The sequence below is a fragment of the Aotus nancymaae genome, unplaced genomic scaffold (assembly GCF_030222135.1).
Source record: "Aotus nancymaae isolate 86718 unplaced genomic scaffold, 86718_ANA_hifiasm-v0.15.2.pri h1tg000016l, whole genome shotgun sequence".
Classification (NCBI taxonomy): Eukaryota; Metazoa; Chordata; class Mammalia; order Primates; family Aotidae; genus Aotus; species Aotus nancymaae.
In genome coordinates, this window is record NW_026988428.1 from 39,565,560 (window position 1) to 39,589,706 (window position 24,147).

At 44.5% G+C, this 24,147-nt stretch overlaps 1 protein-coding gene across 3 annotated transcripts; it reads left to right on the forward strand.

Annotated features, from left to right (window-relative positions):
• Positions 1 to 260: 260 nt before the first annotated feature.
• Positions 261 to 22,922, forward strand: RAB5B (RAB5B, member RAS oncogene family). 3 transcript variants are annotated; one of them, XM_064377206.1, is made up of 7 exons: positions 261 to 349; positions 7,152 to 7,274; positions 13,903 to 14,157; positions 17,481 to 17,632; positions 17,905 to 18,027; positions 18,557 to 18,650; positions 18,985 to 22,922. In XM_064377206.1, exons 3-7 carry the CDS (start codon positions 13,995 to 13,997, stop codon positions 19,098 to 19,100), a joined length of 648 nt encoding a protein of 215 aa, XP_064233276.1. In that variant the 5' UTR covers positions 261 to 349; positions 7,152 to 7,274; positions 13,903 to 13,994; the 3' UTR covers positions 19,101 to 22,922. The 3 variants fall into 3 exon arrangements, with proteins under 3 accessions (XP_064233276.1, XP_012305846.1, XP_064233277.1); XM_064377207.1 differs by lacking the exon at positions 7,152 to 7,274 and adding an exon at positions 3,419 to 3,516 and having other exon boundaries at positions 283 to 349; XM_012450423.2 differs by lacking the exon at positions 7,152 to 7,274 and having other exon boundaries at positions 263 to 349.
• Positions 22,923 to 24,147: the final 1,225 nt, after the last annotated feature.

Genomic DNA, 24,147 nt, shown 5'->3' on the forward strand with positions numbered 1-24,147 from the left:
CCAGTCGGCAGTGTACCGCCCCACTGTCTTCAGGAGCTTGCTTTTTAATGGCTCCTTACCTCGTCCATCTTCGAGGTTTCTCCCTCGCTATTGGTTTGTGGCCCCGCCTGTCGAGTCCGTTGCTCGTACTTGTTGTTGACAGCACCCAAAGAGACCCGCCTTTCTCCAGAGGATTGGTGGATGAGTGCACATATAGCCCACCCTCGATGGTAGGCGGGTAATCGAGCTATTGGCTGGAGCCCCCGCCCCAGGGCGAGGAGGAGAAGGAGGGGCAGGAGGGTTTGGTTGAGCTGCAGCTGTTTGTCTGTTCGACACAGGCTTGGGGCCGACGGGGGAGACGGAACCCCAGGTACCGAGCTGATGGAACCCAAAGGGCAGGGGCGGAAGCGCCCGGGAAATGAGAGCAGCCTGGCCTGAGTGCCGAGGCGGGTCTGGGCCTAAGCAGGGGGTTAGATTGGCCCACCGGAGAAGGGAGAAGGGGGCCGGGCCCCGGCAGGCCTAATAGGGGCTCAGAGAAGGGGACTGGACGGGCTGGGACCCCAAAGTTGGTGAGTCGGGGAGGCGGCTGGGCTGTGGCGGCGGACGGGCCGGGGGCCGGGCACTGGAGGCCGGGAGCTTGAGTGAGGGCAGGGGCAGGCCTCATTAAGCAGCTCTGAAGAGGGAGGAGCTGGGGAAAGGGACAGGGCAGCGGGTGAGGTAAGCCCATTTGCCGGGAGGTGAGGAGGGGTCAGACCTGTCGCTTGAGCCCGAAGGCTGACTGGGGCTGGGTCCGTCCAGAGAGGTTCATTGGAAGGGCCTGAGAAGGGTTCTTAGTTGGATAAGAAGCGTTCTTTTCAGGGAAAGTGCCTATTGTAGAAGGGACTGAGGGTGTTGTGTTGAACTGAGAGAGATTTGGGTTCAGTGAGGGAGAACTGGGGAAAATGAAGAAGGCTCTATGAATCTAGAAGACTAAGTTAGTTGAGGAAATGGAAGCAGGGCCTGGTATCAGTTATGGGAGCTTCTGGGTATGCTGAAGTGGGGCTGGAGGCTCTGGGTCTTGGGAGTACCCACGCTTTTGTTCCTTTCAGTGTTTAGATGTGGTAATTTGAAGCTTTTTAGAACTCCCAGGGTAGGGATGAAGATGAAAGTAATTTTTTTTTTTCTCTCTAACTGTTGGCTGCTCCATACTCAGCTCCTGCACTTTCTCTTGGCTTCATACCTGGTCTATACTGCAGTCTGTTTCTTAATCTGTTTCATGTCCGGTGAAAGAGCTAAGAAGTTGGATTGGGGGCTTGTTTTGTCCACTTCTTTCATACTTAATAATGTGGTCTATAGTGAATACCGTGTCTCCTAGAACTGAGAATCTATTTCCTATCTATTTTATTATTTATGTGGGAAAGGGGCTTAGAGATCCTCAGCCATCAGGAGATCTTCTGATCATAGTTGGTGAAATTTTTGTGGGACTTAGACTTGACTTGGGTATTTCCCAGGCAGGTAACGGAGTTAACAGGTCCGAAACTATGAGGTGATATTACTGAGGAAGAGATTGGGGAAGAGTGAGAAATTCCATTTCAAAAGCTTGGCATCACCCCTTGTTCTTTGTCTACTTCTTCAAAAGCCCAGATTTCTGTGCTGTTAGAAAGTTGGGTCAAACTATGAAGTGTCTGGGGAAGATGGTGAGTAGAGAAAAAGACAGAGGTGCAGTAGTTTACACCTGTAATCCCAGCACTATGGGAAGCAGAGGCAGGAGGATCGCTTGAGGCCAGGAGTTTGAGACCAGCCTGGGCAACATAGTGAGATGCTGTCTCTACCAGAAAATTTTAAAATTAGCTGGGCATAGTGGCACGAGCCTGTAGTCTCAGCTACTTGGGAGGCTGAGGCAAGAGGATCACTTGAGCCCAGGAGTTCGAGGGTGCAGTGAGCCATGATCTTGCCACTGCACTTCAGCCTGGGCAACAGAATGAGATCCTCTCTCTGAAAAAAAAAAAAAAAAAAAAAAAAGGAAAAGATTGCCAAAGCAGAGGAGTGGAGTACCCTCTTCCCCACATGTTTTTAATGGTCTGCCAACCTTCTTCATCCCTCATAGATTGGAACCTGTTGGATTTCCCTTACTGTATTTCCTTCTTTTCCCCTTCTTTACCAATATATTTTATTACTACATTTCTTAATTTTACAAAAGTAATATGTACATATTTTAAAATATGTAAGCTGTACAGCAATTTAAGAAGTATAAATCCTCCCACACATACCTCACTCATATTTCATTTAGGAAGGTCAAGAATCAGAGACAGCAAATCAGACTAATCTTGCTTTGCTTTGGGGGATGTGCCACAAAAGTCAATTCTGTTTTCATGTTCTCACCAAACTCTAGTCTCATTCTTTCTACAGTTTTCCCTTCTGGGATGATACTCTGTTATTTATCGTGCTCATTTCACAGTTCATTTTGTCTTCTACCAAGTCAGACAAGCAGAGGTCTGTACTGTGGGTTAGCATTCACCTTTAGCACACACACACCAAGTTTTGTGGTGGGTGTCCTAGGAAATGCCCAAATAGATGAAATGAAACTTTTTTTTTTTTTGAGCTAGAGTTTCGCTCTTGTCGCCCAGGCTGGAATGCAGTAGCACTTGGCTAACTGCAACCACCGCCTCCCAGGTTCAAGCGATTCTCCTGCCTCAGCCTCCAGACTAGCTGGGACTACAGGTGCGCACCACCACGCCTGGCTAATTTTTGTGTTTTTAGTAGAGATGGGGTTTCACCATGTTGGCCAAGATGTTCTTTATCTCCTGACCTTGTGATCCACCCGCATCAGCCTCCCAAAATGCTGATATTACAGGCATGAGCCACTGTGCCTGGCCAGAACAAAACTTTATGGGGAGAAAGGATCATTTTTTTGAGGGATAATTGTTGGTATCTCTGCTAAAGAGAGGAATTTCAGACCTTTATCTCAAATTCATAGTCTCTGCATGTTCATGGCCTCTGCATGTTCACATTACTTGACTGTTCCTTTCTTATCCCTGATGATGATGGTTCTCCTAAGAGGCTCCTGTATTTGTCTTTCTTTTCTTTTCTTCTATTTTTAGAGACAGAGTCTTGCTCTGTTGCCCAGGCTGGAGTACAGTGTGTGTCTTTCTATAGTGATCTGAGAAGCTCCAAGCTTCTCTGGATTTGAAATCAGTTTTCCTCTGAATCTCAGAGTCAGAGTACAGCTAGGGCATTTCATACTACGACCTTATTAATTGAATTTGTCGTTACTGGCTTTAAAAGCCCTCTATTATACCCAGCCTTTATATAGTGCCCATAGGAAACCTCAGTTGTCTCCCCCAAGGAACTTTTCTCAACTGCAAGCCAGTTCTAGAGACAGTTGTATGGGGGCGGGGAGGTTTATGTGTGTTTCGTTGTTGTTTTTTTTTTGAAACGGAGTTTTTCTCTTGTCGCCCAGGCTGGAGTGCAATGGCACAATCTCAGCTCACTGCAACCTCCGCTTCCCAGGTTCAAGCGATTCTCCTGCCTCAGCCTCCAGAGTAGCTGGGATTACAGGTGTGTGCCACCATGCCCAGCTAATTTTTGTATTATTAGTAGAGACAGAGTTTCACCATGTTGGCCAGGCTGGTCTTGAACTCTTGACCTCAGGTGATCCACCCACCTCAGCCTCCCAGAGTGCTGGGATTACAGATGTAAACCACCACACCCGGCCATGTGTGTGTGTTTTAATCTCATCTAGTCTTTGCCATTTCGTAAACCCTGGTCATATCCTGTCCCTTTCTTCTGTGCATCCCGTTGTGGATTTGGTTGGTTGATTGGGTTTTTTTTGTTTGTTTGTTTGTTTGTTTTGTTTTTTTTTTGAGACAGAGTCTAGCTCTATTGTCCTGGCTGGAGTGCAGTGGCGCTATGTCAGCTTATTGCAACCTCTGGCTTCCAGGTGCAAGTGATTCACCTGCCTCAGCCTCCCATGTAGCTGGGATTATAGGCACATGCCACCATGCCTGCCTAATTTTTGTGTTTTTAGTGGAGATGGGGTTTCACCATGTTGGCCAGGCTGGCCTCTAACTCCTGACCTGAAGTGCTGGGATTACAGGCATGAACCACCACAGCTGGTCTCCCTTGGTGTTTTTTTGTCTTCCCCTTAATCAAAGCTTACCTTCAAGAAAGGATCTGGAATTGCTCTTATAAAGATGTAAATATCACAGTCACTTAAACTATTAATTTTTCCAACAGTTTTTTGCATCTTAAGAGGGAGTTTAGGAATAGAATTAACAATAAGGAATTTCATACATAGATCTGGAGTTGCAAAAATATATTTGTAGAAGAGGGCTTTCCTATTGCCCTTCAAGTCACACCTCATATCTTTCTAAATTAAAAATTTTTTTTTCTGAACAATCCCTACTGTAGAACATACCTCATATCATCTTTTGTTTTCTTTTCTTTTCTTTTGAGACGGAGTTTCACTTTTATTGCCCAGGCTGGAGTGCAGTGACTTGACGATCTCAGCTCACCACAACCTCCTCCTCCCATGTTCAAGCGATTCTCCTTGCCTCAGCCTTTCGAGTAGCTGGGATTACAGGCATGAGCCACCATGCGTGGCTAATTTTGTATTTTTAATAGAGATGGAATTTCTCCATGTTGATCAGATGATCCGCCTGCCTCACCCTCCCAAAATGCTGGGATTACAGGTGTGAGCCACCACACCTGGCCAGAATATAACTCATATCTTCTAACTCTTGCTTTACTTGGGAGCAAATATTGCTCATTGGTATGAATTTTACTTCTGAGAAGGAGGCATGGGGTAGAAGAAGGAGGCATGTAGTTTGCTCCCTAATCCTAGAGAATTTCAGATTGGAAAATAACCAAAGTGTGCGGCAATGAACTTATAATAAGGAAATACAGCAGCCCTCTTGGAGGAAGGATACCATAAGACCCTACATGGTATACTTCCACTTCCTACAAGCGTTTTGAGAAAGATTTAGTCATTGACTGAAGAGTAACAACTGAATAAGGAGCTACCCAGGTGAACAAAGTGTGTGTACATTTCTGGGCAAGTTTGTAGCTTCTGTTTAGGGACAATAGGTACCATAGAACTCCTGGTTCTATGGTGTTATGACTTCTTTTTTTTTTTAACTTGTGTTTCTCAAGTCAGGAATTAATAGAGAGACAGTGGCCCAAAGCTTTTGACCACTCAACATCAACTAAAAAGTCAGGGAACTTTTTTAGCTACCGTTGCCTCAGTGTTTGGGTGGGAGGGCCACATATTGGGTGTGATTAGGCCATCTGAAGCATAGTAACGGGTGACAGGAAAAGCAGTTAGCCCATGTGAGTTGCAATAGTACCTTGTGGGCACGATCCCAGGGGGGCCCTCTATCCAGAGAGATCATGAGGGGCCAGGAAGAGAACTGGTTTCCTAAGGCCTATTAAAAACATTCCTAAATGGAACTGAGTAAGATCTGTTCAGATGGTACAGAAAGGGAGGAGTTGACTGGGGGAAGGAAGTAGAATTACTTGGCCTTAATTTAGGGAGCATTTAGTGAGCACCTACTAGGGATCAGGCAGCATGCTGTGCTCTGAAGACTTAAGATAACATAAAGAAACTCCCACTTTTTAAGAACTTCACAGTTTAGCAGAGCAGACAGACACGATTCACATACTGTGGTAATGTGATACATACAATTATAGAAATACAGTTTTTTTTTCTTTTTTTTTTTTGAGACAGAGTCTCACTTTATCGCCCAGGCTAGAGTGCAGTGGCACGATCCTGGCTCACTGCAACCTCTGCCTCCCAGGTTCAAGCAATTCTCCCGCTTCAGCCTCCCGAGTAGCTGGAACTACAGGTGTGTGCCACCACGCCTGGCTGATTTTCTGTATTTTTGGTAGAGACAGGGTTTCACTTTGTTAGCCAGGATGGTCTCGATCTCCTGACCTCATGATCTGCCCTCCTCAGCCTCCCAAAGTGCTGGGATTACAGGCGTGAGCCACTGGGCCCAGCTTTGCTTTCTTTCTTTCTTTTTTTTTTTTTTTTTAGATGGAGTCTCTGTTGCCCAGGCTGGAGTGCAGTGGCGCAATCTATGCTCACTTCAACCTCCACCTTCTGGGTTCAAAGCAATTCTCATGTCTCAGCCTCCTGGGTACCTGGGATTACAAGCCTGCACCAACATACCCAGCTAATACTTGTATTTTTAGTAGAGTTGGGGTTTCACCATGTTTGCCATGCTGGTCTTACTCCTGATCTCAAGTGATTCACCTGCCTTGGCCTCTAAAAGTGTTGAGATTATAGGCGTGAGCCACCACGCCCAGCCAGTCTTAATACTGTGGGACCCTACGGGCCTCTAGAGAAGCAATGATGAATTCTGCTAGAGGAGAGGGTGATTATGCAATTTCACTGAAGTAACATTTGAGCTTGGTCTTATGAGATAGATATATAGAATTTTGCTAGGCAGACAAGTAGGGACGAGCATTCCAACCTTACCTAGGTCAATAATAGGGAGTTTGTACTACCATGCTGATAAGAGGTAAGTATGCTTTTTGCCTCTTGGAGAAATATAAGGGAAGGGGTGGGGACGTGGAAGGAATCTCTCATTTAATCTAGTGACTCATTGGGTAACATTGGATCAACAAAATGAAGAGCTGAGCCAAGTGGTAGGACTCTCATTTCAAGATTTTGGTTACTTGGGTTTAAACAAAGTTGGAGAGGAAGATGAAGGTAGTTACTGATTTCTGCTCTACCTTCCCTACTTAGTGAACCTTAGTAATCACAAGGCCCACCAAATCCTGCAAAAGTTACCACTTGTTTTCCTCCTATTGCCTCCCATTGAATTGCTTCTATTTCAACTGTCCTGGCAGGGGTTGGTCAAAGAGCTTCTAGAAAAGAGTAGTGATGAATTAATTCTTCTGTCAGAAGGCTATGGGACTGGATCCCAGTTGCCAGGGAAGACCTGGGTCTTCTTAATTTGTTTTTAGTAAGCAAGTACTTACAGAAACCCTATCCAGTCTAAGCTCTTGATCCTGTCCTGGTGTCCTCTTCAGAGTTCGCATTTCCTGCTTCTTTAAAAAGTATAGTGGTATAAAAGAGGCAGGAGTACCTGACTAGGAATCCTACATTTACTACTTAGCAATTGGCTGTATGGTAACACTTGACAAGTTGACTAATTTTATTTTATTTTATTTTTATTTATTTATTTTAGAGACGGAGCCTCACTCTGTTGCCCAGGCTGGAGTGCAGTGACGTGATCTCGGCTCACTGCACCTCTGCCTTCCAAGTTCAAGTGATTCTCCTGCCTCCGCCTCCTGAGTAGCTGGGATTACAGGTGGGTGCCACCACACCCAGCTAATTTTTGTATTTTTAGTAGAGACAGGGTTTCACCATGTTGGCCAGGCTGGTCTCGAACTCCTGACCTCAGGTGATCCACCCGCCTCGGCCTCCCAAAGTGCTGGGATTACAGGCATGAGCTACCACGTCCAGCCCAAGTTGAGTAATTTTATGTGTCTCAGTTTCCTCACCTGTAAAATATAGAGACTGGAATAAATGACCTCTAGACTGGCTCTGATCTGCCTGACTGACCTTAAGGCTGATAGTTGGTACTGGGTTGGACTCCAGTGACTTGGTCTCCATTGGTAAGTAGTAGACTTCTGGAGGTGTCATAGGTATTTGGTTTAGGGACTCAAAGCTAATAAGTGGAAGAGGGCTTGAGGAATGGAGTCTTACTCTAGCTGGGACTACTAAGACACCTTTACTATTATTCCTGCTTTCCTGCACTGCTTGGGAGATCTATGTCAAAGAACATCCTCCACCCCCATCCCCTGTTCCCAGTGGGCTAACCCATGGTCAGGCTTCAATCCTTCCTAGTTAATGGATCATTTGATAAGCCATTCTTGTGGAGTCGCACTTCTAAGGGAAGTTAAATCTGATTTCTTCTCTTCTGAGCTAAAAGGGTTGAAAGGAAGAAAAACCTCCCCATCTCCCTTTTTCTGAAGGTAATAATCATCATACCACTTGCTGGTTTACCAAAACATAAAAAATAAAATAAAATTAGTATTATTGTGGGAAAAAATCAGAATAGGAAATAAATCAATTGAATCTTATTTGTATTATTCATTTCTGTACCATTGATTTTTTGAGAGTCCAGCTATTACATTTTTTAAATGATACCCTTATAAACATGATGAGATTAAAAATCAAAACTTAGGGCCGGGTGCAGTGGTTCATACCTGTAATCCCAGCACTTTGGTAGGCTGAGGTGGGTAGATCACGAGGTCAAGAGATTGAGACCATCCTGGCTAACATGGTAAAACCTTGTCTCTACTAAAAATACAAAAAATTAGCCGGGCATGCTGGCACGGGCTTATAGTCCGAGCTACTCAGGAGGTTGAAGCAGGAGAATTGCTTGAACCTGGGAGGCAGAGATTGCAGTGAGCCGAGATCATGCCATTGCACTTCAGCCTGGGCGACAGAGCAAGACTCTTCTCAAAAAAAAAAAAAAAAAAAAGATCAAAACATAGAGGTGATCCATCGATTGCTGTGAACAGGGAAGAAGGCAGGACATACTATTTCTTTTTTAGAGATGGGGTCTCGTTATGTTGCCCAGGCTGGTCTCAAACTCCTGCGCTCAAATGATCCTCCAGCCTTGGCCTCCCAAAGTGCTGGGATTACAAGCATGAACCACATGTCCCAGTCAGAACATATTCTTGAGGTTACATATTACAGTTTGAGATAGTCTTTTCTAAGTCAGTAGTTACTGATCTCTGAGAATCCAAGGTTGCTTAATAGCAAGAAAGCTTGCTGACCACGTCTGGGATCTGGCTTGACTTCTCATGTCTGGGAGTTAGTGACAGGGACTTTGCAACTGAACTGTGTCTGCAACTGTTTCCTGTCTTTACACTACCCTAGAGTTCAAGTGATACGTTTAGCCATGAGAATTCAGTCCGTTGTAACTCCCACATTTTCCCATATTGTAGAGTAGTAACATTGAGGCTTAATATTCTACCCCTTGAATCACGTGCTTTGAAATACATAAAAATGTGGGGGAGTAAGTTGAAAAAACTAGTAACTTGTTCTACTGTTTCTTGAGAGTATAGCATATATATGTGACCTGAAGGAAATCTGATCAGCTTATCATCTGTTCTTTTTTTAAAATTGTGTCATTGTCTTGTCTTTTATTTATTTATTTTTGAGAGACCGAATCTTGCTCTGTTGCCCAGGCTGGAGTACAGTGGCACAATCTCAGCTTACTGCAACTTCTGTCTCCTGGCTTTAAGTGATTCTCCTGCCTCAGCTTCCCAAGTAGTTGGGACTACAGGCGTGCACCACCACGCCCAGCTAATTTTTGTATTTTTTAGTAGAGACAGGGTTTCACTATATGTTGTCCAGACTGGTCTCGAACTCCTGACCTCAGGTGATCCACCTGCCTTGACCATCCCAAAGTGCTGGGATTACAGGCGAGAGCCACCACGCCTGGCCTATTTATTTATTATTTTGAGACAGAGTCTCACTTTGTGGTCCATGGCTGGAATGCAGTGGCATGATCACAGCTCACTGCAGCCTCAACCTCCTGGGCTCAAGTGATTCTCCCATCTCAGCCTCCTGAGTAGCCAGGATGACAAGCATGCACCACCATGCCCGGCTAGTTTTTTTTTTTTTTTAATTTTTGTAGAGACAAGGTCTCACTATGTTCCTCAAACTTGTCTTGAACTCCTGGCCTCAAGCAATCCTTCCACCTCAGCCTTTCAAAGTGCCAGTATTACAGGTGTGAGCCACCAAGCCTAAACTCTTTCAAAGTTTAGCATTCTGCTAGTCTGTCCTCTTTTTCCTATGAGACAGTGTGTATGAATACCACATAAATATAAGATGTTTTAGAAGTAATTCATCCTCAGTAACTTAAGCATATCCTAAGAGTGACAGAAAAAAAAAAAAAGAAGTAATTTATCCTTACAGATACCTTAGCAGTAAGTTTCTTAAATATACACGGAACTTTGGAAGTGAATTCAAATTCTGCTCTTTGCCACTTTCCCCAATTCCATTCTGCCCCAAAGATCCTAATAGATAAGGAAACTGAGGATCAGAAAAACAAAAGGAATGAGTAGCCTAAGATCACAGTGGGTTGTGGCAAAGCAGAGAACGGAACTCAGACTTGCCTGATTCTAAAAACTTTACCAGCTCTACAGGACTGCCTCTAAGTTGGCTCTCCCCACTTTCATGATTGTGCTACAACTTTAGTGGCAGGGTTGGAGAATTCTCTGACCCCTGGAAGGCCCATCATTCAGTCCTCATCTGAATTTCATCCAGAAGTGCTTTGAATAGTAACCATAGCTATAGACTGTTCAGAAACTGAATTTATTTCCATCCCTACTAACCCATCTTTCAGTGTCAGCTCTCTCCAAAGCAATGTTTTTTAAACTTTTTTTCTTAAATGATAACTCATAGTTTGAAAAAAATGAATAAATAGTTTAAAAAATAACTGATTGCTGGGCATGGTAGCTCATGCCTGTAATCCCAGCACTTTGAGAGGCCAAGGCGGGTGGATCATGAGGTCAGGCGTTCAAGACCAGCCTGACCAACATAGTGAAACCTCATCTCTACTAAAAATACAAAAATTAGCCAGGCATGGTGGTACATGCCTGTAATCCCAGCTACTCGGGAGGCTGAGGCAGGAGAATCGCTTGAACCCAGGAGGTAGAGGTTGCAGTGAGCCGAGATAATATACATACATACATATTTATTTATTTATTTAGAGACAGAGTCTCGCTCTGTCACCCAAGCTGGAGTGCAGTGGTGCAATCATAGCTCACTACAACCTTCAACTCCAGGGCTCAGGTGATTGATCACAGCCTCTGCAGTAGCTAAGATTACAATCACGTACCACCATGCCCAGCTAATTTTTAAAAATGTTTTGTAGGCTGGGCACAGTGGCTCACACCTGTAATCTCAGCACTTCAGGAGGCCGAGGCGGGTGGATCACAAGGTCAGGAGGTTGAGACCATCCTGGCCAACATGGTGAATCCCGTCTCTGCTAAATAAAAAAAATTAGCCAGGCGTGATGGTGGATGCCTATAATCCCAGCTACTTGGGAGGCTGAGGCAGGAGAATCGCTTGAACTTGGGAGGCGGAGGTTGCAGTGAGCCGAAATTGCGCCACTGTACTCCAGCCTGGTGACAGAGTGAGACTCCAGCTCAAAAAAAAAAAAAATGTTTTATAGAGACTCAGTCTTGCTGTGTTGCCCAGGCTGGTCTCAAACTCCTCACCTCAAGCAATCCTTCCACTTTTATCTCCCAACCCCTGGGATTACAGGCATGAGCTGCCGTGCCAGGCCTGTTTTTTCTCTTTTTCTTTCTCTGTACCACTTTCATGTTGTAGTTGCTGCCCCCACCCCCAGAAAGAGTCTTGCTCTGTTACCCAGGTTGGAGTGCAATGACAGGATCTCGACTCACAGCAGCCTCCACCTCCAAGGTTCAAGCAGTTCTCCTGCCTCAGCCTCCCTAGTAGCTGGGATTACAGGTGCCCGCCACCACACCTGGCTAAATTTTTTTTTCCTTTTTTTTGAAACGAAGTCTCGCTCTGTCACCAGGCTGGAGTGCAGTGGCATGATCTCAGCTCACTGCAACCTCCGTCTCCTGGGATCAAGTGAATCTCTTGCCTCAGCCTCCCAGGTAGCTGGGACTACAGGCATGTGCCACCACACCCAGCTAATTTTTGTATTTTTAGTAGAGACAGGGTTTCACCATGTTGGTCAGGCTAGTCTCTGACTCCTGACCTCTTGATCCACTCACCTCAGCCTCCCAAAGTTCTGGGATTACAGGCATGAACCACCATACCCAGTGTTTTTTTTTTTTTTTTCTTTCTTTTTTTCTTTTTTTGAGACAGAGCCTTGCTCTGTTGCCCAGGCTAGAATTCAATGGCTCGATCTCAGCTCACTGAACCGTCTGCCTCCTGGGTTGAAGGTTTCTCCTGCTTTAGCCTTTGGAGTAGATGGGATTACAGGCATGCACCACCACGCGCAAGTAATTTTTTTGTATTTTTCGTAGAGATGGGGTTTCACCACATTGGCCAAGTTGGTCTCGAACTCCTGACCTCAGGTGATCCACCTGCCTCAACCTCCCAAAGTGCTGGGATTACAGGTGTGAGCCACCATGCCTGGCCTGTGGCTGCTTTTTAGGAATATATTGATAACAACTACTATTGAGATATATTTTAATAGCTATTATTATTATAACTATGCTAAACACATCTTTCACTTAATTTTTGTAGCTATGAGGATGGTATTTTTTCTATTTTACAAAGATAGAAGGTAAGGCTTAGAGAAGTAAAGAAATTTTCTTTATGTCGTATGATTAGTAGTTTAATATTTATTTAGTACTTAGTATATATCAAATACTTAAGTTATTTATATGCATGATTTCATGTAATCTTTACATAACCTTTATGAAGTAGGTGCTTATAAGGCTGTTACCTCATTTTGCAGATGAGGAAATGAATGCACACATACATTTAGTGACTTACTCAAGGTTCATAGCTGATAAGTAAAACTGGAAAACAAACCCAGAGAATTGGACTCCAGAACCTTTGTTCCTCTGCATTGCCTCCTGTATGATTTTCTGTCTTTACTATCTAGTAAGTGGGATTACTGAAATTTTTTAACCCCAATTTAACTCCAGACCCACTAATTGTGACAAAATAATAATGTTTCCCTACATGCCATAGAGTATGATGTCTGTTAAGTCACTAGGATCAGCTTTGGAAAAGGGAAAGATTAATTTGAACAAGCAAAGTACAACTGTCAAGGAGTGCTTACCTTTGGGAGAGAGATTTTTGCATGCTCTGCCCATGCTAACTCCCCTTTGAATTTTATAGCTCCTTTCTGCTCAGTCATGATGATGAAATATATTCAGATTTAGATGATTAGAATCTCCAAGTACCAACTCTTCTCTGTGTTCCCTGCCCCACCAGCAGCTTTCTTAGCCCTCTTAGAAGATAGAGGAGTTGATTCAGTATATTCTTTCATCAAATATTGATTGCTTGCCGACTTATCCCCTATACCATCCTCTGGAGACTCCTGCATGTGTTTAGAAAGTATACCTTTCTCTGCCTCTAATTTGGAGGGCTACAGCTGTTAGGCCTCTTTGGTGTGGAGGGTAATCTAATCCCTAGGCACCAGCAAGACAGCTGCAAGTTGGCAGTAGGTCAAGCTTACTGACTCTCAGACTTGATAGTCTTTCAGATTTGGAAAGAGGGCAGAAACAAAGTGAAAAAAGTGTTGTTAATGAAACAGAGTTGATAATGAATATGATTGGTTGGTTGTATTTCTTTCTTTACCTTCATCAAAAAATGAGAAAGGATAGATTTTCTGTCAATGGGACCCTGGTTAGATCTTTAGAAATGTCTTATCAGGGAGACCCGTCATATATGAAGAATATAGCAGCAGCTACTCTTCTCCCCTTAGAAGGGGTGACTCTTATCCCACACCCCTAGAGTGAATCTCTCATTCTGACAAAAAGCTAAAAGAAAAAGAACAACACAGCACCAGGATGCCAAGGAGATACTGGGGATCTAGGGTACCTGTGGGTGGATCTGGATATTCTTCAGGCCAACCAAAGGTTGATCAGTTTGTGTGACTCAAACAAAAAATCTTAAAGACCTGGTGGGAAATTACTAGGGAATTAAAATCTCTCAGTTTTCAGTCTCTCTATTTCAGCTCCCTTGGCAGTAGAGATTATGTGATAGGGCAAACTCTAGAAGCAGTTCTTATTTTGCTGTTCCCAACTCTTAGAACTGAGTATCAGCTGACTGGGACCTTCTCAGAGGTATAACCTGTCAATAGTGGATGATTGCAAGAGCTAAGTCCTCATAGGAGCAAGGAAATGAAGAGATTCTATCATTTCTCTGAAAAGCAATTGCAGTTCAATGGACCTATGTCTAATTTTATTCACTTTTTTTTCTTGCAGGACTGTTGAAGCCTGGAAATCCCCTCCCCTTCCCCCTCCCCCCTTTACGGCATCCCCCTCCCTCCACCCTTTCCTACTCTGATAATCTGGCCATGACTAGCAGAAGCACAGCTAGGCCCAATGGGCAACCCCAGGCCAGCAAAATATGCCAGTTCAAATTGGTCCTGCTGGGAGAATCTGCAGTGGGAAAGTCAAGCCTGGTACTACGTTTTGTCAAAGGGCAGTTCCATGAGTACCAGGAGAGCACCATTGGAGGTGAGTGCCTTTGGGTAAGAGGAGATTCAATGCTTGGTAAGGCTTTTTACTTTTTCTTTTTCTTTTTTTTTTTTTTGAGATGGAGTCTCACTGTGTCTCCCAGGCTGGAGTGCAGTGGCGGTATCAGCTCACTGTAACCTCCATCTCCCTGGTTCAAGTGATTATTGTGCCTCAGCCTCCCAAGTAGCTGGGATTATAGGTGCACACCACCACAGCGCCTGGCTAATTTTTGTATTTTTAGTGGAGAGGGGGATTCACCATGTTGGCCAGGCTGGTCTCAGGTGATCTGCCTGCCTTGGCCTCCTAAAGTGCTGGGATTATAAGTGTGAACCACTGCGTCCAACCAGTAAGGCTTTTGAAAAGAGATCTAGGACCTGATTATGGAGCTACCCCTCTTAGTCCTATTCTTTTCCCCAGGAATGGAAACCCTTTATAAAAACAGAGGCCAGGCCCAGTGGCTCACGTCTGTAATCCCAGCACTTTGGGAGGCCAAAGCAGGCAGACCACCTGAGGTCAGGAGTTCAAGACCAGCCTGGCCAACATGGTGAAACCCTGTCTCTACTAAAAATATAAAAATTAACTGGGCGTGGCAGTGGGTGCCTGTAATCCCAGCTACTCAGGAGGCTGAGGCAGGAGAATCGCTTGAACCTGGGAGGCAGGCGTTGCAGAGAGCTGAGATCATGCCATTGCACTCCAGCTTGGGCATCAAGAGCAAAACTTTATCTCAAAAAATTAATATATAAAAACAAAGAAAAATAATTGCCATAATGCCAAAAAGCTGGTATATGTTCATCCTTTTGCTTCCTAGAAGAAACAGAGTTTGACCTTTGCACACCAAGAAAATCTATTTTTTATGTCTGTCTGCCTCTTCCTACTCTATTGTCTTAATACCAGTGAAGTTGAATGTCATCTTGAGCAGATAAAAGTTGGTTTGGAGCCAGGCGCAGTGGCTCATGCCTGTAATCCCAGCACTTTGGGAGGCTGAGGCGGGCAGATCACGAGGTCAGAGGTTCAAGACCAGCCTGACCAACGTGGTGAAACCCCATCTCTACTTAAAAATACAAAAATTAGCCGGGTGTGGTGGCACCCACCTGTAATCCTGGGAGGCTGAGGCAGGAGAATTACTTGAACCTGGGAGGTAGAGGTTGTGGTGAGCTGGGAGCATGCCATTGCACTCCAGCCTGGGCGACAGAGCGAGACTCTGTCTCAAAAAAAAAAAAAAAAAAAAAAAAAAATTTGGTTTGGAGCAGTGATTCATAATCAAGAATGTATCAGAATTATTTGGGGGAGCATTTTCAACCTATTCTTGCTTGGGCTGGACCCTTGATCTACTAATTAGTATTAGAGGTAGGTTGAGGTTGGTAGCGGCAGCACATGCATGTTTTTGGAAAAGCTCCTTAGGTGATTCTCATCAAAATATCTGGTAAAATAAGCCAGGCATGGTGGCTTACGCCTGTAATCCCAGCTTTTTGGGAAGCCAAGGCAAGCAGATCACTTGAAGCCAAGAGTTCAAGACCAGCCTAGCCAACATGGTGAAACCCCATCTCTACTAAAAATACAAAAATTAGCTGGATGTGGTGGCATATGCCTATAATTCCAGCTACTCAGGAGGCTGAGGCAGGAGAATTGCTTGAACCCAGGAGGTGGAGGTTGCAGTGAGCCAAGATTGTGCCATTGCACTCCAGCCTGGGTGGCCAGAGTGAAACTCCATCTCAAAAGAAAAAAAAATTAGCTGGGCATGGTGGCACACACCTGTAATCCCAGCTACTTGGGAGGCTGAGGCAGGAGACTTGCTTGAACCCATGAGGCAGAGATTGCAGTGAGCCAGAATCACACCACTGCACTCCAACCTACATGAAAGAAAAAAAAATGAGGTGAAAAAAAAAATCTTGATAAAATAGAGGCTGGAACTAATGCAAACTATAAAGGGTATCTGTCTTTCCCATCTTTGCTGCCTTTTCCCGGCTACTACCCTAAAATAGGGTGCTGATTCAATAAAGGATCTTTTATGGGAATTTCTATATTATTCCTTCCTCTTTTTATTTGTATTTATTTATTTATTTATTTTTGCGATGGAGTCTCACTCTTGCCCAGGCTAGAATGCAATGGCGTGACCTTGGCTCATTGCAACCTCTGCTTTTCAGGTTCAAGTGATTCTCGTGCCTCAGCCTACTGAGCAGCTGGTATTACAGGCATGCCCCACCATGCCTGGCTAATTTTTGTATTTTTAATAGAGACAGCGTTTTGCTATGTTGGCCAGGCTGGTTTCAAACTACTGACCTCATGTGATCCAGGTGATCCACCCACGTTGGCCTCCCAAAATGCTGGGATTACAAATGTGAACCATCATGCCCAGCTTCTTTCCCCTTTTTATTAGTCATCTTAGAAATGTATTCCTGGACCTGCAGCAGATTATATGAAAAAGTAACAACCAAATAATATTAATAATGATGGTACTTGCCATCAAGCTTTAAAATATTCATATTCTTTTTTTTTTTTGATACTGCGTCTCACTTTGTCACCCAGACTGGAGTGCAGTGGTATGATCTCTACTCACTGTAACTTCTGCTTCCCCAGTTCAAGCAATTCTCCTGCCTCAGCCTCCCGAGTAGCTTGGATTACAGGTGTCCACCACCATGTCTGGTTAACTTTTTTTTTTTTTAATTTTTTTTTTTTTTTTTTTATTGCATTTTAGGTTTTGGGGTACATGTGAAGAACATGCAAGATTGTTGCATAGGTGCATACATGGCAGTGTGATTTGCTGCCTTCCTCCCTTTCACCTATATCTGGCATTTCTCCCCATGCTATCTCTCCCCAACTCCCCACCCCCCTGGTTAACTTTTGTGTTTTTAGTAGAGATGGGTTTTCACCATGTTGGCCAGGCTGGTCTTAAACTCCTGGCCTCAAGGTCATCTGCCCACCTTAGCCTCCCAAAGTGCCAGGATTACAGGCATGAGCCACCTCGCCCAGCCAATCTTCTAATTAATTCTTGATGTGACTTTTATCTGAAGCTATTGTCCTTGTCATTTGTTATTCTCCTATTTTGGTTAGAAGGATGACTCATATAAGTGCCAGTTCTTCTGTCCCTCTTAGTTTATGATATACCCCCATTCCTTAGCCAGAGACATTTCTGGCAGAGCCAAGGGCAGTCTTAATCCTGGTTCCAAGACTTACATGTAAAGAGAACTCAAAACCTTTTCCTATAGCTGAGTATCCTGTGGGGTGACTGGTCTTAGAGTGAGGGTAGTTATATTTTGAAGTGGGGTGTGTTCCCATTCATCCTCTCACTTATAGCATCTTCCCTTCCTTTCTCTTATCCATAGCGGCCTTCCTCACCCAGTCCGTTTGTCTAGATGACACAACAGTCAAGTTTGAGATCTGGGACACAGCTGGGCAGGAGCGCTACCACAGCTTAGCCCCTATGTACTACAGGGGTGCCCAAGCTGCAATCGTGGTTTACGACATTACTAATCAGGTAAGTGAGTTAAGAAGACTGTCCTTGCTTATATTTAGAGGAATTAAATTAGATGGAGCCGGTGGGCAGAAAACATGTTCTTGAAATAGCAAATTAGAGTACAAATTATGCTTCCAAGTGCTAAGAAGACAGAGATAATGAATTATCAGAGACCTGTGTTTTCAGTGAGGGAAGGCCACCTGGAAGAGGTGAATTTTAAGATTCATTTTAAAAGGTGATAGATATGGATTGGCAATCATTCCAGACTACTCATTCTCTAAATGTTTTCCTAGGAAACCTTTGCCCGAGCGAAGACATGGGTGAAGGAACTACAGCGACAGGCCAGTCCTAGCATCGTTATCGCTCTAGCGGGGAACAAAGCTGACCTGGCCAACAAGCGTATGGTGGAATATGAAGTAAGGCGGCCCATAGAGTTCCTGGGACCTTTTTTTTTCAAACCAGCCCTCTCTGAAAATGTCAGCTGAGGACATTCATTGTCTCATTCCCTAGTTCTACACCAAGTTAAATACAGCAACACTGTGACCCTAATGACAACCAGGAGATTTTAGAGGAGTCAGAAGAAAATTCCAGAGCAGAGGGTTAGGGAAGTACCAGCTGTGAGGGTACCAATGTGAAAACAGGAAGGAGGGAGCAATTATATTTGAGGTAAGGGACTATTCAAGTGTCAGAACCCAAAAGCTCCCAACCAACTTACCCTCTCCCCTATAATTAAGCTTTCTGACATTTGTGTTGGACTGAATGGACATGGGGTCATCTTGAGGGAGTTGTCATCAAATTATGCATCTGGGCTAGCTAGCTCAAAGGGATATTAATTAAGGGGAAGGAACTTAGGATTTTGCCTAGCTCTTGTGCTACATGGGAGTGGAAATGCAATACTTGTTCCCACCCTACATTCTGAGCACCAATACACCCCACTCCTTGCAGGAGGCCCAGGCATATGCAGATGACAACAGCTTATTGTTTATGGAGACTTCAGCCAAGACGGCTATGAACGTGAATGATCTCTTCCTGGCAATAGGTAAGGTCAGAACATCCTGAGGTCTTCCTTTTTCCCTCATTTATAGGCAGAATTATAGCTAACCCAAATGAAGGATAGGTGTGAGTGTCTCCTTTTGCAAAAACTTTAGGTATGGAAATATCTTAACTTTCTGTTGTGACCTCCATCCTTGGCTGCAGCTTTAGCTCCCTTGTCTTAGTTTGCAAACAGTGAACCTTCCCATCTTCAGAACATTCTTTTAATCTCTCGAATTCTCCCTTTTCCCCAACCCAGTAGCTTTTTTGGAGCGGGGGGAGGCAGAGGAGTAGGGAAGTAAAATCTACCATACTTTGTTCTCTTCTCTTTTTATCTCTAGCTAAGAAGTTGCCAAAGAGTGAACCCCAGAATCTGGGAGGTGCAGCAGGCCGAAGCCGGGGTGTGGATCTCCATGAACAGTCCCAGCAGAACAAGAGCCAGTGTTGTAGCAACTGAGGGGGTGGCTAGCAGCAAACAAGTACGGAGCTAGCACGAGAGCTAAGAAATAACCTCCATCCCTACCCCTCAGCACACAGCCCCTACGGTAACAGCACACTGAGCCCTGGCTCCCAAGGGCTGCCTCCTGACAGCTCCGTCATGGCACTTTTTAACGCTTCAGCAACCAACACCAGGCAGCTGTTGCCACTGGCCTCCTACCCCCTACTCTGGGGCTTGGGGGTCAACTCCCCCCAGGACTTACCTTCCAAAACAAACTTTCTTCACTTTGTATTATAGGTACAAGACAGTGACTTACTTATCTTTTCTCCTTCTCCCTAGTGTTCCTCCCCATTATTTCAGAAAACACTTCTGTCTCCTGTCCCTTCCCCTTTCTGCTTTTGGTCAATCCCTGTTCTTGATCTCTTTTCTCCTCTCCCCAGGATGCAGAAGGTGGTAAACCCAGGAGCTGAGGAAGGAGGTTTCCAGTTCATATACATTAAGGGCCCTGGGGGAGAATAAAGCTCAGAGCAGGAGGGAATAAGGAAACATTTCCTTTTTGTTTTTATTTGGTTTGAGTTTCTCATATTTGAAAACATTGTGGTATCCATGAGTTGGCCTTGTAGAGGGTGTTCCTAGGTAGAGGTGAGAATGGGGAGGCAAGCTCTCAGGCACCAGGCAGGAGGTGTCCTGTAAGCTAACTGGGCAGAGGTGGAGGTACAGTGTTACCTGTGGCTCTGTAACTCTTCCGAGGCCCAGTTTCCCCTCACGCAGCCTCTTAGGTAGCATTTCCCCTATCATGGGGATTGGACCCCAGAGTCCTCCAAAGAATCTTCACTGGTTGCCTGCATCTTTGGCTCTGCTGTGATCTAATTGGAGGAGGGGCCAGTTTCTGATACCCATCCTCTGATTTATACATATGCATTTTTTTCCCTCTGGCCTTTAGGTGGCCTCAGCCCCAACTACCATATGCCCCTGCAGTTTGCACTTTAATTGATGGTAGTTCATTTGGGGTACTTGTTTTATGGAAGTTTTGATTGATTTCCCTGCCCTCCCACCTTCTTTTTAATTCAGTGAAATCTGAGGTTAATATGAGGTTTTGGGAGAGGTTATAGATAAAAGTACCAGTGGCAGCTATTTAAGTCCTGTCTCCACTGTTAGCTTCCTCCAACTCAATTCTTAACCTATATTCTTGCCAACCTAGCTATTGAGTATAGGTTTGCCTTTCCTGGAGAATTAACTGAGCACTTGGGGAGTGTCTCAGGATAGCATAGGCCAAGGTAGGGGGGTAAAAAGGAGGTCAGGCAAAAGGGAGGAGTTTTCTATCCTTTCCCAGGTTTCACACTCAATTTGATATCCATTACCATGTCTTTTCTACTTCCCTGTAAATAGATATGATCTTTATTCCTACTGTACAGTCTGTTCTATCCTCTGCCTCCCACCAGGCCCTGTTTCTTTTTCCTTTGTTAATATCTTGAATTTAGTCTCTCCATTCTTAATCCCCCCATTCCTTTCCACCATGCAACCAGTGGTTTAATCCATGTACCACTAGGGGCTAGTACCACAGAGGCCTCCTTGTGGCGCCCTCATATCATACCACCTGTTCCTGTGGACAGGGAATGACCGGCACCGAAGGTACCTTACGACTGGCTCATATTATCAGAGGACATTGGTCCTTTCTAAATCTTTAGCCTCTCTTCATATCCCTCATTGGGTATTTTAAGATGTATCTGGGAAATCATCAAGGCAAAAGAGAACTTTAAGTTCCTTGTTCCAGCCCAGAGTTTTAGGAAAGAAAGAAAGAAAGCAAAGGTCACAGTGACCTAGGATTGGAACCTTTCTGCCCTTTTGGCTTGCAGATTGCCTTCTATCCCAGAACAGCTGAGAAATCTATGAAGCTGAGATTCTGAAGGACCCAGCTTAGGTTCTTCCACTTAGGCCTCAATTCCCTTCCTTTTCCAGGGGCAGCCTTAGTTCCCATGGCCCTGAAACACACACATTTCCCCCTTCCTTTCCCAGAAGCCACTGGCCCCCCAAAGCACCCAGTACATCCTTTTTATAAGTGGAAGAACTAGGTTGGCTTTCTAAAGTCTCCTAGAAATGAAGTTCTTTCTCTCTGCAGCTTTCCCCCATGGAGTAGGAGTGAAGATGTCTCATTGTCTTGGGGCTGGGAAACCATTTTCCCAGGCTTCTCCCTCCCCTACCCCCATAGAAACAGGATTTGGCCTTAGCTTCTGGGCCTACTGGCTGCCTTCCCTCTACTTCCTACCAGCTCTTCTGCCTTCCTTTGAGCTCTGTTGGGCTTGGGGATCTTAGGGGTTTTTTTTAAATTTCCCAGCTCATTTTTTTCTTCTGGTCAGTTTTTTTAAGGGGGGGTGTTGTGGGTTTTTGTTTTTGTTTTGCTTCTAAGAAAGTATTTGCCTTTCTTCCTCTCCCAACATAACAATCGTGGTAACAGAATGCGACTGCTGATTTACCAATGTATTTAATGTAAGTAAAAAAAGGAAAAAAAGAAAAGGGTATTGGAGTGTTTTTTTTTTTCTTTTTTTTTTTTTTTTTTGCTATTTGTTTGTCAGGTACTAGGAATTTGGAAGAAAGGATACCCAGTAATGTTTTATTGAATCAGAAATACACCTTCCCCTGCATCTTGGTACGTCCTTATTCCTTTTAATCTTTTCTTAAACATCCAGTTTGGAAAATATCCCTTCTATTGCTATTTAATCACCCGTATTCTAAGGCCACTAGATTGTTCATCAAATTGAACCCTATTGTATCTTTTTTAGGCCATCTTAACAGAATGTGTATGCATAGGGTGTGTTCTGTGGATCTTTGGGCCCACTGATGAGATTGGAGGGAGGTGGTGCTATTTGAAGTAGTATACAAAAATGTATGTGCATATTTCTAGGATCCATTTTTATATGTTTCTCAAAGGGGTTCATGACCTAAAGGTTGAAAAACATCACTGAATTAGTTTTTTGGTTGATCTTGTGGCTTCCACCTCAATGGGTAAATTTCCCCTGGATTTGCTCTTGACTCCTAGTGTACTTCAAACCCTTCAGTCCATCACAGTCTAAAAGCTGAGGGAAGGGAGATGAAATAGAAAGGATTATGTATAGTTGCAGGAGGTTTTAAATTCCAGAAAATCTTAAGGATAGGAAAGAGGATTGGTACCAGACAAACCTGGCATTTTAGGCCCGTCTCTGTCAACTTAAAAGCTGTGGCCTTGAGATCACTTACGTTAGTGCTTTCTGCCTCTGTTTCTTCATCTGTAAAATAAATGCTGAAGATTAAGGTCAATTATGTAACGCATCTGTGTAGCACAAAAGTAGATGACACTATTAGGAAGGAGGCTTTTTAGATAATCCCTAACTGACTTCTCTGTATCTTCCTTGGGCTGAGACTGTTTTTTAACTTGCAGCCCTTTCTATGTTTCTTTTTTTTTTTTTTTTCTTTTTGTTTGTTTTAACTGGTAGGATAGGTTGGGCATCAGCCTTCTTCAATAATTTGATTGTATACTGATTGAAATCCTTTCCATTTCCAAGCATTTAAGAGGCAAAGCCAACTTTTCACTGTCGGTTCTCTTACCTTATATCTCTTAGTAACACCCCCCACTCCTATTCATTGATTCCTGGTAAAAGCTCTAGTTGGAGAGCCGAAAGGAAAGGAAAATGATCTTTCAAAATTAAAGGTGAAAACCTTCACTTAAACTGATTAAAATTGTAGCTCCACCTCGGGCCTCTAGAGGGCAGTGTATGGACACATTTGCCCAGGTTAGGGGACTAGGTTTGATAAATTTTGTCCTGCATCAAACGATAAAATGGTAATAAAAAATGTATCCTATGAGTGTCCTTCACTTTAAGAGACTACAACCTTCATACTTTTGGGTGTTAAGCTGCCATTGCTCTTGTTAAGGGGTGATGTGTTTTTGTTTTTTGAGGTAGAGTCTGGCTGTCGCCCAAGGCCGGAATGCAGTGGCGCAATTTAGGCTCACTGCAACCCCCGCCTCCCGGGTTCAAGCGATTCTTCTCCCTCGCCTCCTGAGTAGCTTGGACTACAGGCACGCACCACGGTGCTCGGCTAATTTTTTTGTATTTGCAGTAGAGACTGGTTTCACCATATTGGCCAGGCTGGTCTCCTAACCTTGTGATCCGCCTGCCTTGGCCTCCCGAAGTGCCGAATTACAGGCATGAGCCACCACCCCCGGCCTTGGACGGTTTGTTTTTTAAGAGCTGGGGTCTCGGCCGGGCATCCCTATAATCCCAGCACTTTGGGAAGCCGTGGCGGGTGGATCACCTGAGATCGGGAGTTCAAGACCAACCTAACCAACATGGAGAAACCCCATCTCTACTAAGAATGCAAAAAAATTAACCCGGTGTGGTGGCACATGCCTGTAATCCCAGCTAGGCTGAGGTAGGAGAATCGCTTGAACCTGGGAGGCAGAGGTTGCGGTGAGCCGAGATTGAGCCTTTGCACTCCAGTCTGGCAACAAGAGTGAAACTCCATCTCAAAAAAAAAAAAAAAATACAAAAAGACGGAGTCTTGCTCTGTTGCCCAGGCTGGAGTGCAGTGCCCGCGATCTTGGCTCAGTGCAACCTCGAACTCCTGGGTTTAAGCCATCCTCCCGCCTTCAGCCTCCCGAGTACTGGGGACTACAGGAGTGTACCACCAAGGGGCGATTTTTCTTTTTTTTTCTACACAAAATAAAAAATGGCTATTCAGTGTTGTTTGTTCACTTTTGTTTGTGGAGAAATTCGAGTAGCCCAAGGAATCTCAAATTCTTGGAACCACTATTTTAGGTATTTCTGTTCTTGTGCCTGGATATGAGAATCGAGTGATTGACCTTGCTTTCCCTAAAAGATAAACAGTAGTTGTAGTTGCAACAGGACAGAGGTAGGTCTACCCTGGGGTAAAAGCAGAGATCACAGCCAGGAGAAACCTGACTGGATCCCGAGGCCTCCTCCAGGGTGGGGCGGCAGGGGCATCTCAAATCTCCCACCTCTCAACCCATGTTTTGGATTCCTCCTCACCTTCCACACTGCCCGAGCTCCGGACACACAGCCCCGGGGCG